At 41.5% G+C, this 17,761-nt stretch overlaps 1 protein-coding gene across 2 annotated transcripts in view; it reads right to left on the bottom strand.

Moving 5' to 3' along the window:
• Nucleotides 1–17,761, bottom strand: part of LOC105494934 (testis associated actin remodelling kinase 2) — a 151,692-nt gene that overhangs the window by 73,962 nt on the left and 59,969 nt on the right. For both annotated transcript variants that reach the window (XM_011763972.2, XM_071093975.1), the window contains exon 3: nucleotides 1,909–2,030. In XM_011763972.2, the coding sequence (XP_011762274.1) occupies nucleotides 1,909–2,030 (122 nt within the window). The remainder of the gene's footprint in view (nucleotides 1–1,908; nucleotides 2,031–17,761) is intronic.

Below are 17,761 nucleotides of genomic sequence, written 5' to 3'. Positions count from 1 at the left end.
TCTCAAAAAAAAAAGTGTTAATTTGACTTATAAATTTGAAAGAAAGTCACCACAATAAAAATACTGGCTGAATATTTTTGAGGTAGACTAGGAAGCCAATAATTCTATACAAAGATAAAAAGTTTCAAGTAAGCAGTATAATTTAATTCCATAATTTAACACCATTGACCAAACATGTAAGTCATACTTAAGCCATATGAGTTCTCTCTAGCCCAATATAAACATATAAAAATTAGCAATAAATGACCCTAAGTAAATAGCACTTTAAACTTTCCAAAGCATCCTGCACATAAACCCTAACTAAATATACATTGAATTAAATTGTCTTATTTGGTCTCATTTGAAAATATACTTGGCCAGGTGTGGTGGATCACATCTGTAATCCCAGCCTGAACAACACAGTGAGACCTTGTCTTATTAAAACAAAGTTTTTTTTTAAATAAAATAATTTTTGTTTTTAAGACAGGGTCTCACTCTGTCACTCAGGCTGGAGTGCAGTGCTGCGATCATGGCTCACTGCAGCTGTGAACTCATGGGCTCAAGAGATCCTCCCACCTCAGCCTCCTGAGTAGCCAAAACTACAGGCACATGCCACTATACCTGGCTAATTTTTTTGGTTGTTTGTTATTGCTGTTGTTGTTTGTAGAGATGGGGTTTCACCATATTGCCCAGGCTGGTCTTAAACTCCTGGGCTCAAGGGATCCACCCACCTTGGCCTCCCAAAGTACTGAGATTACAAGCATGAGCCATCATGCCTGGCCAAATAAAATTTCTTTTTTGTGTTTTTTTTGAGACGGAGTCTTGCTCTGTCGCCCTGGCTGGAGTGCAGTGGCGCAATCTTGGCTCACTGCACTCGGTTCCCAGAGGAAACCTCCACCTCCCGGGTTCAAGCAATTCTCCTGCCTCAGCCTCCCGAGTAGCTGGGACTACAGGCACGTGCCACCACGCCCGCCTAATTTTTTTTGTGTATTTTTAGTAGAGATGGGGTTTCACCGCGTTAGCCAGAATGGTCTCGATCTCCTGACCTCACGATGCGCCCACCTCGGCCTCCCAAAGTGCTGGGATTACAGGCATGAGCCATCAAGCCCAGCCAAATTTTTTTTAAAAAAGAAAATATACTTGCCTGACTAAAATATCAAAATAATTAAAGCAAGAAAGATTCCGATACAGATTATTAAAAAGTGACAATTATATAAACTTATAAAAATAATTCCCCACTTTGGGAGGCCAAGGAGGATGAATTGCTTGAGCCCAGGAATTTGAGACCAGCCTGGACAACATGGCGGAACTCTGACTTTACAAAAAATGTGAAATTTAGCTGGATGTGGTGGCACACCTGTAGTTCCAGCTGCTCAGGAGTCTGAGGTGGGGAAGATCAATTGGGCCCTGGAGGTCGAGGCTGCGTTGAACCATGATCATGCCACTATACTCTAGCCTGGGTGACAGAGTGAGACCCTATCTCAAAATAATAATAATAATACTCAAAGGCAAAATGTGTCTCCTCAAGTGAGTGCTAAAAGTTAAGGACAGATAACTTGAGGACATAATTTTACTTTTATTGTCACTCACTGATTTAATTACAATTTCCCATAAATAAATAACAATCTCTCCTCTTTGATAAATTACCAGTCAGCCATAGGAAACAACTGTTCTAATGAGCTGCTACTAATGTTCTAATTAGAGTAAAGCAACTTGACAGACAGAGGAAGTTGCTTTGTTAAATGCAGTTAATTACCAATAAATTAAGTCTTGATGGGCAGAAAACGACCTAGAGTACCACTAAACCCCAGCAAGATAGATTCAGCATGATAAATCCTGAATCCCTCCTTTTTTTGCTATTAGTGCTATTCTAGCAAGCCTCCAATGTTTCAGTTTTCTCACTGATCAGAAGGAAGGAAAAGCCATTACCTAAGGATGTTGGGATGGGAGAGTCTATTCATGAGCTGTACTTCTTTCAGCATGTTTGCCCGGTTACTGCTCAACGTGTTCATCTTAAGAGCCATCACCTGACCAGAAGCTCGGTGTCGTACCTAGAATATTAAATAGAACAAGAAAAGAGGGTCAAGGGCAACAGCTATATATGAGGTCAACATCTCCAAATGTACAATATGCCAAGATATTTCTGTGCCACTTTAGATAAAATATACATCTAATTACATTAAAGTATCACTTCCATGAATGAAGACGAATTATTCTACCCAAGACCAGTATTATTTCAAATGGAGTTGGCCAGAAAAACATTGTTAATAACATCTCAATAAATCATGTCTGATATACACCATGGAAAACTATGCAGCCATAAAAAGGAATGAGGTCATGTCCTTTGCAGGGAAGGGGTAAATGGGATATCCACCATCTCAAGCATTTATCATTTCTTTGTGTTGCAAACATTCCAATTATACTGTTAGTTATTTTAAAATGTACAATTAAATTATTGTTGAGTGTAATCACCCTGTTGTGCTAAATCTTCTTCATTCTATCTAACTATATTTTTGTACCCATTAACTGCTGGGTACCATGAAGCTGGAAGCCATCATCCTCAGCAAATTAACACAGGAACAGAAAACCAACACCGCATGTTTTCACTCATAAGTGGGCATTGAACATTGAGAACACATGGACACAGAGAGGGGAACAACACGCATCAGGGCCTGTTAGCGGGTGGGGGCTGAAGGAAGGGAACTTAGAACTTAGTCAATAGGTGCAGCAAACCACCAGGGCACAAAACTGCACGTTCTGCACATGTATCCCATTTTTTCTTTTTTTTTAGAAGAAATAAAGAAAAAATAAATAAATAAATAAAAGAAATCATGTCTAGTTTGTTGCTGTTGTTGTTTTTCTTTGAGACAGGGTCTCACTGTGTCACCTAGACTGGAGTGTAGTGGCACAATCTCGGCTCACTGCAACCTCGCCTCCTGGGCTCAAGTGATTCTCCTGCCTCAGCCTCCTGAGTAGCTGGGATTACAGGCATGTGCCAACACACCCGGCTAATTTTTGTATTTTTAGCAGACTCAGGGTTTCACCATGTTGACCAGGCTGGTCTCAAACTCTTGACCTCAGGTGATCCACTTGCCTCGGCCTTCCAAAGTACTGGGATTACAGGTGTGAGCCACCATGCCCAGCCAATCATGTCTGTTTTTTTTGTTTGTTTGTTTTGAGACAGAGTCTTGCTTTGTTACCCAGGCTAGAGTGCAGTGGCACAATCTCAGCTCACTGCAACCTCCACCTCCCAGGTTCAAGTGATTCTCCTGCCTCAGCCTCCCAAGTAGCTGGGATTACAAGTGCCTGCCACTGTGCCCAGCTAATTTTTGTATTTTTAGTAGAGACAGGGTTTCACCATGTTGGCCAGGTTGGTCTCGAACTCCTGACCTTGTGATCCACCAGCCTCAGCCTCCCAAAGTGCTAGGATTACAGGTGTGAGCCACCACACCCGGCCTGTTTTTAATACCTTAGGAAAAAAAATGAGGGAAAAATTTTAGGCTGATTCCTCATAGCTGACCTTGGTGAGTCTTAAGACACCAACAGAAAAGAGTCCCTTCTGTGGCATTCTAAGTGTGCAAAAAGAAGATATATGCATGAGCCTTATATAACACTTAATGAAACTGTCTTTATAAGATGCTAAACCCACATACTCAAAGTCTCCCCCAAGTACCATAAAAATATATCTATAGGCCGGGCGCGGTAGCTCACGCCTGTAATCCCAGGACTTTGGGAGGCCGAGGCGGGCAGATCACGAGGTCAGGAGATTGAGAGCAGTCTGACCAACACAGTGAAACCCCGTCTCTACTAAAAACACAAAAAATTAGCCAGGCGTGGTGGCGGGTGCCTATAGTCCCAGCTACTCGGGGGGCTGGGCCAGGAGAACAGTGTGAACCCGGGAGGCGGAGCCCGCAGTGCGCCAAGATTGCACCACTGCACTCCAGCCTGGGCAACAGAGCGAGACTCCATATCAAGAAAAAAAAAAAAAAACCTATAAGAAAAAAAAATTTCATGCTAAATATAGAAAGAAGTCCGTGAACCTTTTGGAGCTAATATTGTAGTAACTCTACCCAAAGCACCTTATAATCATTTAAACACACTCAAGTTAAATACAACAAACATGGGCCACACAACTCACACTATTACCCATATGCACAGAGGAAAGTCTACTTCTAAAAGCATTCACCCTCGATAGAACTCAGTCTATTGTGCATGTGTAAATACTATTTATCATTTCAATGCACACTCCACAGGTTTCATAAACCATAACACTTTACTTGAGAAAAGATTGTTTTCACCCTGTAAATGTGGTCTCATTGGTAGCACACTAAGACCACCAGACAAAACATTTTGTCTGATTCAAAGAAGCTAAAATGAGATACATGTGTTTCCTGCTTAGGAATTATGAATGAGGCAGTAGAAAAATCATGAAGTCACAAAGATCTTTCTGGTTAAAAAAAAATTCATTTCATATCTTGCACAACGGGGACTTTACTATACAAAAATGTCATTATCCTATGGACTTCAGGAGTATCCTTTCAGTATGCTATACTTGATCAAATGGGAATTCCAAAAGAAAACATGACAACTTACTTAAACTCTTCAATATCCGAAAACTCCTTGAAATGATAATAGCTCCGTAAGTTTATCATAGCTATTAATACAGGTCAGACATTACAGCTTATCTTAGAATTCAAAGAAACAATGTTTCAGAGTGGCCAGGCAGAAGAGGGAAGGTTGTTGAGGGGGAGGCCAGGCCAAAACACAAAGAACCACAGGAACCCTGATCGGAAAAACTAAGGCAGGCAGAACACTGGCTGCCTCTCCTCTCCTAGATCACTGAGTGAGATTTGGAACCCAGCTCTCTTCTCAGTGCATCAATGATTCTGTTGTAATGTACCTCTTGACTGATGAAAGAGAAGTAGCTTTCCATTTTAGATCCTGCATGGGTAAGTTAAAAGAAACATTTATAAACAAAGAGCTCACTGGCAGTATTTTTCCAACTCTATTTACAGAAGACATCTGTGTTTTAATAAGGACTCTCCATCTGAAAGTCACTCTTCTTATTTTTCCATCATCTGAAAACTGTCACACTAAGATTTTAGCAAAATGGCAAAACCCATGAAAAGATCATTCATCCTGACCAAGTGGGATTTAGCCCTAGGATGCAAGGATAGTTCAACATATGTAAATCAATCAATGTGATACATTATATCAACAGAATGAGGGACAAAAACCATATGATCATTTCGTTAGATGTTGAAAAAGCATTTGATAAAATTCAACATCTCTTCATGATAAAAACCCTCAAAAAACTAGGTATAAAAGGAAAATAACTCAAAAAGCCATATATGACAGACCCAAAGCTAGTATCATACTGAATGGAGAAAAACTTAAAGCCTTTCCTCTGAGATATGGAACACAAAAAGGATGCCCACTTTCACCACTGTTATTCAACATAGTCCTGGACATCCTAGCTAGAGCAATCAGACAAGAGAAAGAAATAAAGGGCATCCAAATTGGAAAGGAAGAAGCCAAATTATTCTTGTTTGCAGATGATATGATCTTGTACTTGGAAAAACCTAAAGACTACACTAAAAAAACTATTAGAACTGATAAATTCAGAAAAGTTACAGCATACAAAAATCAGTAGCATTTCTATATGCCAACAGCGAACAATCTGAAAAAGAAACCAAAAAGTAATCCAACTAATTTTATTAGTAGCTCCAAATAAAATTAAATACCTAGAAATTAAGTTAGCCAATGAAGTAAAAGATCTCTAAAAGGCCAAACACAGTGATTCATGCCTATAATCCCAATACTTTGGGAAGCCAAGGCAGGAGGATTACTTCAGTCCAGTAGTTCGGGACCAGCTTGGGCAACATAGTGAGACATTATCTCTACAAAAAATACAAAAAAAAAAATTAACTGGGCTTGGTGGCTCAAGCCTGTGGTCCCAGCTAGTTGGGAAGCTGAAGTGGGAGGATTGCTTGAGCCCAGAGGGTCGAGGCTGCAGTGAGCTGTGATCGTGCCACTGTACTCCAGCCTGGGTGACACAGCAAGACTGTCTCAAAAACAAACAAATAAAAAAGATCTCTACAATGAAAGTTATAAAACATTGATGTAAGAAACTAAAAAAGATACAAAAAAACGGAAAGATATTCCATGTTCATGAACTGGAAGAATGAGTATTTTAAAAATTTCCATACTACTCAAATATTAAACTTTCTATGGAATCACAAAGATCCAGAATTGCCAAAGCCATCCTGAGGAAAAGAAAAAAAGCTGGGCCAGGTGTGGTAGCTCACGCCTGTAATCCCAGCACTTTGGGAGGCTGACATGGGTGGATCACCTGAAGTTAGGAGTTTGAGATCCGCCTGGCCAACATGGTGAAACCCTGCCTCTACTAAAAAAACAAAAAAAATACAAAAATTAGTTGAGCATGGTGGTACAACCCTGTAATCCCAGCTACTAGGGAGGCTGGAGCAGGAGAATGGCTTGAACCTGGGAGGCAGAGGTTGCAGTGAGCTGAGATTACACCACTGCACTCCAGCCTAGGCGACAGAGCTGAGACTCTGTCTCAAAAAAAAAAAAAAAGAAAAAAGAAAAAGAAAAGAAAAGAAAAGAAACTGGAGGAATCACTTTACCTGACTTCAAATTATACCACAGAGCTATTGTAACCAAAACAACACAGTACTGGCATAAAAACAGAAACATAGACCAATGGAACAGAATAGAGAATCCACTAACAAATCCATAAATCTACAATAAACTCATTCTCAACAAAAGTGCTAAGAACATACATTAGGGAAAGGAAAGTCTCTTCAATAAATAGTGCTGGGAAAACTGTATAGCTATATGCAAAAGAATGAAACTAGACTCCTATCTCTAGCCATATACAAAAATCTAATCAAAATGGATTAAAGATTTCGATCTAAGACCTCAAACTATGAAACTACTACAAGAAAACATTGGGGGAAACTCTCCCATTGGTCTGGGAAAAGATTTCTCAAGTAACACTCCAAAAGCACAGGCAACCAAAGCAAAAACGGACAAATGGGATCACATCCAGTTAAAAGCTTCTGCAAAGCAAATGAAACAATCAACAAAGTGAAGAGTCAATCCATGGAATGGGAGAAAATATTTGCAAAATATCCATCTGACAAAGGATTAATAACCAGAATATATAAGGAGCTCAAACAACTCTATAGGAAAAAAAAAATCTAACAATCAGATTTTTTAAATGGGCAAAAGATCTGAACAGACATTTCTCAAAAGAAGACATACAAATGGCAAACAGGTATATGTAAAGGTATTCAACATCATTGATCATTACAGAAATGCAAATCCAAACTACAGTGAGATATCATCTCACCCTAGTTAAAATGGCTTTTATCCAAAAGAAGGGCAATAAAGAATTCTTGCAGGCTGGGCACAGTAGCTCATGCCTGTAATCCTAGCACTTTGAGAGGCCGAGGTGGAGGATTACCTGAGGTCAGGAGTTGGAGACCAGCCTGGCCAACATGGTGTGAAACCCCATCTCTACTAAAAATACAAAAATTAGCCGGGCATGGTGGTGCACATCTGTAATTCCAGCTACTTGGGAGGCTGAGGCATGAGAACCGCTTGAACCTGGGAGGCAGAGGTTGCAGTGAGCCAAGATCATGCCACTACACTCCAGGCTGGGCAACAGAGCCAAGACTCTGTCTCAAAAAAAAAAAAAAAAAAAAAAAAGAATTATTGCAAAGATGTGGAGAAAGGGGGAAGCCTCGTGCACTGTTGGTAGGAATGTAAATTAGTATAGCCACTATGGAGAACAATTTGGAGGTTCCTCAAAAAACTAAGAATAGAGCTACCATGTGATCCAGCAATCCCACTACTGGGTATATACCAAAATAAGGGAAATCACTATGTTAAATAGATATCTGCACTTCCATGTTTATTGCAGCTCTATTCACAATAGCCAAGATTTGGATGCAACCTAAGTATCTATCAACAAACAAATGGATAAAGAAAATGTGGTACATACACACAACGGAGTACTATTCAGTCATAAAAAAGGATTAGAACCTGCCATTTGCAACAACACGGGTGGACCCTGAGGACATTATGTTCAATTAAATAAGCCAGACATAGAAAGACAAACTTCACACGTTCTTATTTATTTGTGGGAGCTCAAATAAAACAATTGAACTCATGGAGATAGAGTAGAATGATGGTTAACAGAGGCTGGGAAGGGTAGTGCAGGGTGTGGGGGAGTGGGAGCAGTTAATGGGTACAAAAATATAGTTAGATAGAATGAAGATTTAGTACAACAGGGTGATTACATTCAACAATAATTTAATTGTACATTTAAAAATAACTAAGAGTATAATTGGAATGTTTGCAACACAAAGAAATGATAAATGCTTGAGGTGATGGATATCCCATTTATCCCGATGTGATTATTACACACTGTATGGCTGTATCAAAATATCTCATGTACCCCATAAATATTACCTACTATGTACCCATAAAAATAAAAGTTTAAAAGATGTCCCCACCATCACACGCAGTTATGAAACAGCAATAACACAGCTAACATTTACAGCATTTGCTACATACTAGGTACTGCTGTGTAACTGCTTTATACATATTAACTTATTTAATCTTCAAGATAATTCTGTGAGGCAAGTATCGCTAATAACCTCCTTTTACAGCCATGGAAACTGAGGCACAGAGAGATTAAATCTTTCTCAAGATCATACATCTAGTAAATGGCAGAGACACAATTTGAATACAAACTATGCAAAGAATATTGAGCCTGATACAGTCAGACCAACTGATTCAAGAAAAAAAGCACTGGGTGAACATTGCATAAAAATTATTCTACCAAAGGATAATACTCATGATCTTGTATGTATCTCACAGCATGGTCTTGTAATACATGGTCTTGTAATATAGAAAACAAAAACTGACAATGTAAGGCACATGTGACAAATCTATAATCTTTATTTTTATTTATTTTTTAACAAGGTCTCGCTCTGTCACCCATGCTTGAGTGCAGTGGCATGACCTCAGCTCACTGCAGCCTCCCCTTCCTGGGAACAAGCAATCCTCCCACCTCAGCCACTTGAGAAGCTGGGACCACAGGTGTGCACCACCATGCCCAGCTAATTTCTATATATATTTTTTAGAGACAGGGTTTCGCCATGTTAACCAGGCTGGTCTCAAACTCCTGGGCTCAAGCAGTCTGCCTGCCTCGGCCAGCAATGAGCCACTGCACCCAGCTCTAAATCCGTGATTTTTTTTTTTTTTTTTTTTTTTGCGACAGAGTCTCGCTCTGTTGCCCAGCCTGGAGTGCAGCGGCGTGATCTTGGCTCACTGCAAGCTCTGCCTCCCGGGTTCAGCCATTCTCTGCCTCAGCCTCCTGAGTAGCTGGGACTATAGGCACATGCCACCATGCCTGGCTAATTTTTTGTATTTTTAGTAGAGACGGGGTTTCACCATGTTAGCCAGGATGATCTCAATCTCCTGACCTTGTGATCTGCCTGCATTGGCCCCTAAATCTTATGAGACATTTTAACACATCTCTCAAAAACTGAAAGCTCGCCAGGTGCAGTGGCTCTCGCCTGTAATCCTAGCACTTTGAGAGGTCGAGGCAGGCGGATCATGAGGTCAGGAGTTCAAGACCAGCCTGGCCAATATGGTGAAACCCCGTCTCTTAAAAATGCAAAATTAGCCTGGCGTGGTGGTATGTGCCTGTAGTCCCAGCTACCTGGGAGGCTGAGGCAGAAGAATCGCTTGAACCCGGGAGGCAGAGGTTGCAGTGAGCCGACGTCGTGCCATTGCACTCCAGCCTGGGCAACACAGCATGACTCCATCTAAAAAAAATATTTAAAAAAAAATTTTTTTTTTAAACCTCAAAGCTCAAGAAGACCAGAAATTAGTAAGGATATGGAACATTTCAATAACAAAATTGGCATGTTTGCTCTAATCCTTCCTCAAAGGCAGGCATTTTTTAAAAGTATATATGACAAAATTTACCAAAATGCTACTAAACAAAAATTATAGGAGGCCGTAACAGTTTTGGATTGAGTTCCTGCACTATGCTTCAACAGACGAGACTAAAAATGAAAATGGAGGCCGGGCGCGGTGGCTCAAGCCTGTAATCCCAGCACTTTGGGAGGCCGAGACGGGCGGATCACGAGGTCAGGAGATCGAGACCATCCTGGCTAACACGGTGAAACCCCGTCTCTACTAAAAAATACAAAAAACTAGCCGGGCGAGGTGGCGGGCGCCTGTAGTCCCAGCTACTCGGGAGGCTGAGGCAGGAGAATGGCGTAAACCCGGGAGGTGGGGCTTGCGGTGAGCTGAGATCCGGCCACTGTACTCCAGCCTGGGCGACACAGCGAGACTCCGTCTCAAAAAAAAAAAAAAAAAAAAAAAAAGAAAATGGAGTTACCCATGCTAAAATTCTACTAAGTTGTTCCACTGAGTTGTTATCTGACTTTCCAAGAAATCAGGAAAGAGAAATAACAACCAATCACCCAAACTGGCCAGCTTCAATTTTCAATTGGCATAACTAAATTCCCTCCGCTTTAACTCTTACACAAAAGAAGTAGCCTGAAGTTGATACCAACAAATCAGTTACTTTTCTGTTGTTTTATATCCCTGCCTTTGCATTATAAGAACTTTTAAAGGGCTAATAATATACTTTCGGGTCTTTGCTTCTGCTTTTTTAAGCCCTTCTCTGACTATAAAGCCAAATTCTTCCGCTCAGCTCATTGGTACACTTATTCTATTTTAGGAAATGAAGAGTTGCTGGACTCTAGAATAGCAATAAAGACAACTATAATCTTTAAACTATATTTATTCTAATTATGTCCTTTAACAGATCTGGTGACCACAAAGGGACCTGAAGGAGACTGCTGAAGACCCTGAGACCCTTGGAGGAACACAGAAAGGCTCTGCTAACCCCCTTTTGGAGGAGAATCTCTGTCTTCTCATGGAGCCTAAAGAGTTGTGAAGATGGGTATGGTGGCTTACAGCTGTAATCCCAACACTTCGGGAGGCTGAGGCAAGTAGACTGCTTAAGCCCAGGAGTTCGAGATAGACTGGTCAACATGGTAAAACCCATCTCTACAAAAAAATACAAAAATTAGCTGGGTGTGGTGATGCGCACCTGTAGTCGCAGCTACTCAGGAGGCTGAGGTAGGAGGATCACTTGAGCCCAGGAGATCAAGGCTACAGTGAGCCATGATCAAGACACTGCACTCCAGCCTGGGCAACACAGTGAGACCCTGTCTAAAACAAACAATCAAACAGAAAAAATAGAGTTGTGAGTAAAACTCTCTTAGGTCTGAGCTCTGCTCTCTTTTGCCTTTGATCTCTCTGATATCTTTGCCTTTTGGGGTACCAAGGGTTAGTTTCTGCTGTGAGAGAGCATTTGATGATAAGATAGCTAGGGTTACTTTGTACTGTAGCATGGCACATGACTTTTGGGTTTGTGGTGGCTGACAAGTCACTGGCAAGGGTTGCATCTTTTTGCTTCCTCTTTGGAGACATTTCATGTGTGGTTTTATAAAAGGCTTGAACCAAGCCCCCAAGAATATGGCTGGACAGAAATGTGGGTTACATCTCACTTTCTACTAATATATGGACAGACAGAAATATAGATTGCATTATATTTGTAGTTAGTGTAAAAAGCTACAGTTTTATAAGGCAGAATCACCCAAAAAATTCTGGAGATAATCCTCCAGTGACTTACACTTCCTGTACAAAAATTGAGCTTATGGCCTAGAACCTATTTACTGAAAAGTAAGCAGATTAAACAATACTAATTATTTACCCAACACCAATTTTCCTCTTTTTTGTGACTGAAAGAAACCCAACCTGACAATCTTCCTTGCAACTAGGAGAGTCCATGTAACATACTGCAAGTAAGAAGATGCAAGAGGTCGGGCACAGTGGCTCATGTCTGTAACCCCAGCACTTTGGGAGGCTGAGGTGGGCGGATCACGAGGTCAGGAGATCGAGACCATCCTGGTTAATATGGTGAAACTCCGTCTCTACTAAAAATACAAAAGAATTAGCCAGGCATGTTGGCATGCGCCTGTAGTCCCAGCTACTCAGGAGGCTGAGGCAGAAGAATCGCTTGAACCTAGGAGGTGGAGGTTGCAGTGAGCCAAGATTGTGCCACTGCACTCCAGCCTGGGCAATAGAGCAAGACTCCATCTCAAAAAAAAAAAAAAAAAAAAAAAAAAAGATGCAAGTGGGAATTGCTACATGGAATTTCTGGGGATGCTATTAATTTCTTGATGAAATTGTACTTTTTCCTTCTCCCTTATTATAACCTGGAACAAAGACATGATGCATGTATCAAGAGTAGTTATTAGGGATGCTCAACCAGTAAGTATAATGCAAATATTCAAAAAAATTTTCCAAAATCCAAAACACTCTGGTTCCCAGCTTTTGGATAAGGGATACTCAACCTTTTACTGGCCACCAGTAAAAGGGGTCAGAGAAGGATTCCCAGAGGAAGTCATCCTTCAGTTTTCTTTCTTTCTTTTTTTTTTGAGACGGAGTCTCGCTCTGTCACCCAGGCTGGAGTGCAGTGGCGCCATCTCAGTTCACTGCAACCTCCACCTTCCCGGGTTTATGCCATTCTCCTGCCTCAGCCGCCTGAGTATCTGTGACTACAGGCGCCCGCCACCATGCCCGGCTAATTTTTTTGTATTTTTAGTAGAGACGGGGTTTCACCGTGTTAGCCAGGATGGTCTCGATCTCCTGACCTTGTGATCTGCCCGCCTCGGCCTCCCAAAGTGCTGAGATTACAAGCGTGAGCCATCACGCCTGGCCCAGTTTTCTTAAAGAATAAGAGAGAGCTTGTCAAATGGAACAAGCAAGGAAAGGGCATACTGAGCAGGTGTAAAAGCATGTGCAGAGGCTCAGAGGAATAAACACATGGGATATTCTAAGGAATGGTGAGAAACTGGGTTTGGCTCAAGGCCTGGTGGCTACATGTAAAGGAATTGCAAGTTTGTGATGAGTCTAGAATGGAAAGCAAGAACCAGAAAATAAAAGATTTTTAGGGCAAGGCACAGTAGCTCATGCCTGTAATCCCAGCACTCTGGGAGGCTGAGACAGGAGGATCATTTAAACCCAAGAGTTCAAGGTCAGCCTGGGAAACCTGATGAAACCCCATCTCTACAAAAAAATACAAAAAACATTACCCAGGCATGGTGGCACATGCCTGTGGTCCCAGATACTTGGGAGGCTGAGATGGGAGGATCACTTGAGCCCGGGAGGTTGAAGCTGCAGTAAGCCAAGATCACGCCACTGCACTCCAGCCTGGGTACACAAAAATAGAAAGAATGAATTGGATTGTTTATAACCCTTTTGTGTTATAAATTGAGGGGATGGGTACCCCATTTTCCATGATGTGATCATGTATTACATGCCTAGATCAAAACAACTCATGTACCCCCATAAATATATATACCTAATATTGTACCCACAAAAATTAAAACAACAAAAAAGAAATACTTCCCTCATCAGCTCTGGAGCAAATGCAAAATACACTGAAACTGACCGAAAACACACTGTTTTGTGTGAACCTTAAATACACATGTGATACAAATGAGGAAGGTCTCATTTCAAACACATCATTTCACACCCCCAAAACACTGAATCTTCCCAGGAAAGCTTTGTCTCTGAAACCCCTGTACCTCAAAGGGGTTACAAAACCAGATAAATGCAACAGGAAAAATAATAGGAAATTTAGCAAGAAGTAGTTTGAGAAGTAATAAGGATATGCAATGAAGACCATTTCCAAGGTGCAGAGCCCCAAGAAGCACTGAACTGTTACAATCCTTTTTGTCCCAGGCTTTTCAATGCCAAAATCTTTTTTAAAGGGTGGTAAGAGGTGGGGAGGTAAGTTGTTTTCCCTCTTTATTCACTTTTGTAAATTCCTGCAATATGGTTTCAGCCCCTTGGAATATATGTTTGGGAGATTTGGCAACTTTCCTCATCTTTAGGAACCTATCTCTGACCGCGGCTCATCTCTCTAACTATTTTGCTTCATTTAAGTATGAACTGGACAGATGTTGTATTATATTTCTTTTCCTTCTTCTCTACACCTTCCCCCAAATAGAGAGACTCAAGGTTCAGTTCCTATTGCTCTAGTCTTCTCTATTCAGTCTTTTCCTTGACTGTTTCTGACATTCAAAACATTTTCTGATAGTTAAAAATGCTCTCAATAACAATGACTTTATGTCAGCGTAATATTGTACAATTCATCATTTTCCCTATGTTTGTTCTTTCTTAACCTTATTTTTTAATTGACATAAAATATTTGCATGTATTTATAGAGTACACATGATATTTTGTTACATGCATAGAATGTGCAGTGATCAAGTTAGGGTATTTTGGGTTTCCCTCACCTTGAGTATTTGCCATTTCTTTTTTTTTTTTTTTTTTTTTTTTTTGAGACAGAGTCTTGCTCTGTAGCCCGGGCTGGAGTGCAGTGGCCGGATCTCAGCTCACTGCAAGCTCCGCCTCCCGGGTTTACGCCATTCTCCTGCCTCAGCCTCCGGAGTAGCTGGGACTACAGGCGCCCGCCACCTCGCCCGGCTAGTTTTTTGTATTTTTAGTAGAGACGGGGTTTCACGGTGTTAGCCAGGATGGTCTCGATCTCCTGACCTCGTGATCCGCCCGTCTCGGCCTCCCAAAGTGCTGGGATTACAGGCTTGAGCCACCGCGCCCGGCCCATTTCTTTTTTTTTAAGACAGGATTTCATTTGCCTAGGCTGGGGTGGTGCAATCACGGCTCACTGTGACCTTGAACTCCCAGGCTCAAGCAATCCTCCCACCTCAGCTTCCTAAGTAGCTGGGACTACGAGCATGCACCACTACACCTGACTATTTTTATTTCTGTAGAGACAGGATCTTGCTTCGTTGCCCAGGCTGGTCTTGAACATCTGGCATTAAGTGATCCTCCTGCCTCGGCCTTCCAAAGTGCTAGGATTACAGGTGTGAGCCACTACACTAGGCTGAGTATTTATCATTTATATGTGTTGGGAACATTTCAAGTCCGCTCTTCTAACTGCTTAGAAATATACAATACATTATTAATGTCACCCTACTCTCCTATTGAATATTGTAACTTTTTATTTATTTATTTATTTATTTATTTATTTATTTATTTATTTATTTATTGGAGATGGAGTCTCGCTCTGTCATCCAGGCTAGAGTGCAGTGGCGTGATCTCGGCTCACCGCAACCTCCACCTCCCAGGTTCAACCAATTCCTCTGCCTCAGCATCCCGAGTAGCTGGGACAACAGGCGCACGCCACCACACCCAGCTAATTTTTTGTAATTTAGTAGAGACAGAGTTTCACCATGTTGCCCAGGCTGGTCTCAAACTCCTGAGCTCAGGCAATCTGCCCACCTTGGCCTTCCAAAGTGCTAGGATTACATGCATGAGCCACCGCGCCCAGCCTCCTTTTTCTTTTTTTTCTTTTTTTTTAAGACCAAGTCTCAGTCTGTCACCCAGGCTGGTTGCAGTGGTGCAATCTCGGCTCACTGCAACCTCCACCTCCTGGGTGCAAGCGATTCTCATACCTCAGCCTCCCAAGTAGCTGGGACTATAGGCACATACCCATCTTGCCCAGATAATTTTTTTCTTTTGGTATTTTCAGTAGAGACAGGGTTTTGCCATATATCGGCCAGGCTGATCTGGAACTCCTCGCCTCAACTGATCCGCCCTCCTTGGCCTCCCAAAGTGCTGGGATTATAGGCATGAGCCACTGTGCCCAGCCTATAACTTACGCTTTCTATCCAACTGTATGTTTGTACCTATTAACCAACTTTCTCTATCCCACGCACCCTTTCCAGCCTCTGGTAACTATCATTCTACACTCTACCTCTATGAGATCAACTATTTTAGTTCTCACATATAAGTTGAGAACAGGCAATATTAGTCTCTCTGTGCTTGGCTTATTTTACTTAACACAACGACCTCCAGTTCCATCTATGTTGCTGAAAATGACAGGATTTCATACATTTTTATGTCCAAATAGTGATCCATTGTGTATTTACATCACATTTTCTTTTTCCACTCATCCATCAATGAATGCTTAGGTTGATTTCATAGATTTGCTACTGTGAATAGTGTTGCAATAAACATGGAGATGCAAGTATACCTTTGGTATACTGATTTCCCTTCCTTTAGATAAATATCCACTAATGAGATTGCTGGATCATATGGTAGTTCTATTTTTACTTTTTTGAGAAATCTCCATACTGTTTTCCATAGTGAACATACTAATTTACACTCCCCCCAAGAGTGTAAGAGTTCCCTTTATGCCATATCCTTATCAGATCTGGTTTGTTTTTTGTTTGTTCATTTTTTGGGTTTTGGGGTTTGTTGTTGTTGTTGTTTTTGAGATGCGGTCTCACTCTCTCTCCCAGGCTGGAGTGCAGTGGCATGATCATAGCTTACTGCAGCCTCAAACTCCTGGCTCTAGGGATCCTCCTGCCTCAGCCTCCCAAGTAGCTGGGACTACAGGAATGTGCCACCACACCCAGTTAATTTTTGTATTTTTGGTAGAGACGAGGTTTCACCATGTTGCTCAGGCTGGTCTCGAACTCCTGAGCTCAAGCAATCTGTGTCGATCTCCCAAAGTGTTGAGATTATAGGCAATGGCCACCATGTCTGGCCTGTTTTTGTTGTGTTTGTTTGTCTAAGACAGGGTCTTGCTCTATTGTCAGGCTGGGGTGCAGAGGCACGATCACAGCTCACTGAAGCATCAGTCTGGGCTCAAGAGATCCTCCCACCTAAGCCTCTCGAGTAGCTTGAACTACAGGTGTGTACCACCACATCCAGCTAATTTTTTTTTTTGTAGAGATGGGGTCTTTTTGTCTTTGTTGTCTTTTTGATGGTAGCCATTCTAAATGAGGTAAGATACTATCTCATTGTATTGATTTGCATTTCCCTGATTAGCATATTTTATGATGTTGAGCATTTTTCATATACCTGTTGACCATTCCTATGTTCTCTTTCAAGAAATTTGTGTTCATGTCCTTTGCTCATTTTTAAATGGGATTATTGGGGTGGGGAGAGATGGTTTTTTATTTTTTACGGTTGAGTTGTTTGAGTTCCTTGTATATTCCGAATATTAGCCCCTTTTTGGATGAATAGTTTACAAGTATTTACTCCCATTCAAAAGGTTGTCTCTTCACTCTATTGTTTCCTTTGCTGTGCAGAAGTTTTTTAGTTTAATATAGTCCCATTTGTCGATTTTTGGTTTTGCTGCCTATGCTTTTGAGGTCTTTGCCATAAAATCTTTGCCTAGACCAATGTCTTGAAGCGTTTCCTCTGTTTTCTTTATTTTTTTTTCTTTTCTTTTTTTGAGACAAGGTCTCTCTCTCTTACCCAGGCTGGAGTGCAGTGGCTTGATCATAATTCACTGCAATCTTGAACTCCCAGGCTCAAGAAATCCTTCCACTTCAGTCTCCCCAGGCTGGGACTACAGGTGTGCACCACCATGGCTGGCTAATTTTTTATTTTTTTTGAGTCAGGGTCTCACTCTGTTACCCAGGCTGGAGTGCAGTGGTGTGATCACAACTCACTGCAGTCTCAACCTCCTGGGCTCAAGCAATCCTCCCACCTCAGTCTCCCAGGTAGTTGGGACTACAGGCACACGCCACCACACCCAGCTAATTTTTTTGTATTGTTTGCAGCGACAGGGTTTCACCATGTTGGCCAGGCTAGTTTCAAACTCCTGAGCTCAGGCAATCTG

The sequence above is a fragment of the Macaca nemestrina genome, chromosome 1 (genome assembly GCF_043159975.1).
Source record: "Macaca nemestrina isolate mMacNem1 chromosome 1, mMacNem.hap1, whole genome shotgun sequence".
NCBI lineage: Eukaryota > Metazoa > Chordata > Mammalia > Primates > Cercopithecidae > Macaca > Macaca nemestrina.
Note: the sequence above shows the minus strand (reverse complement) of the source record. Positions and strands in the feature narration are given on the sequence as shown.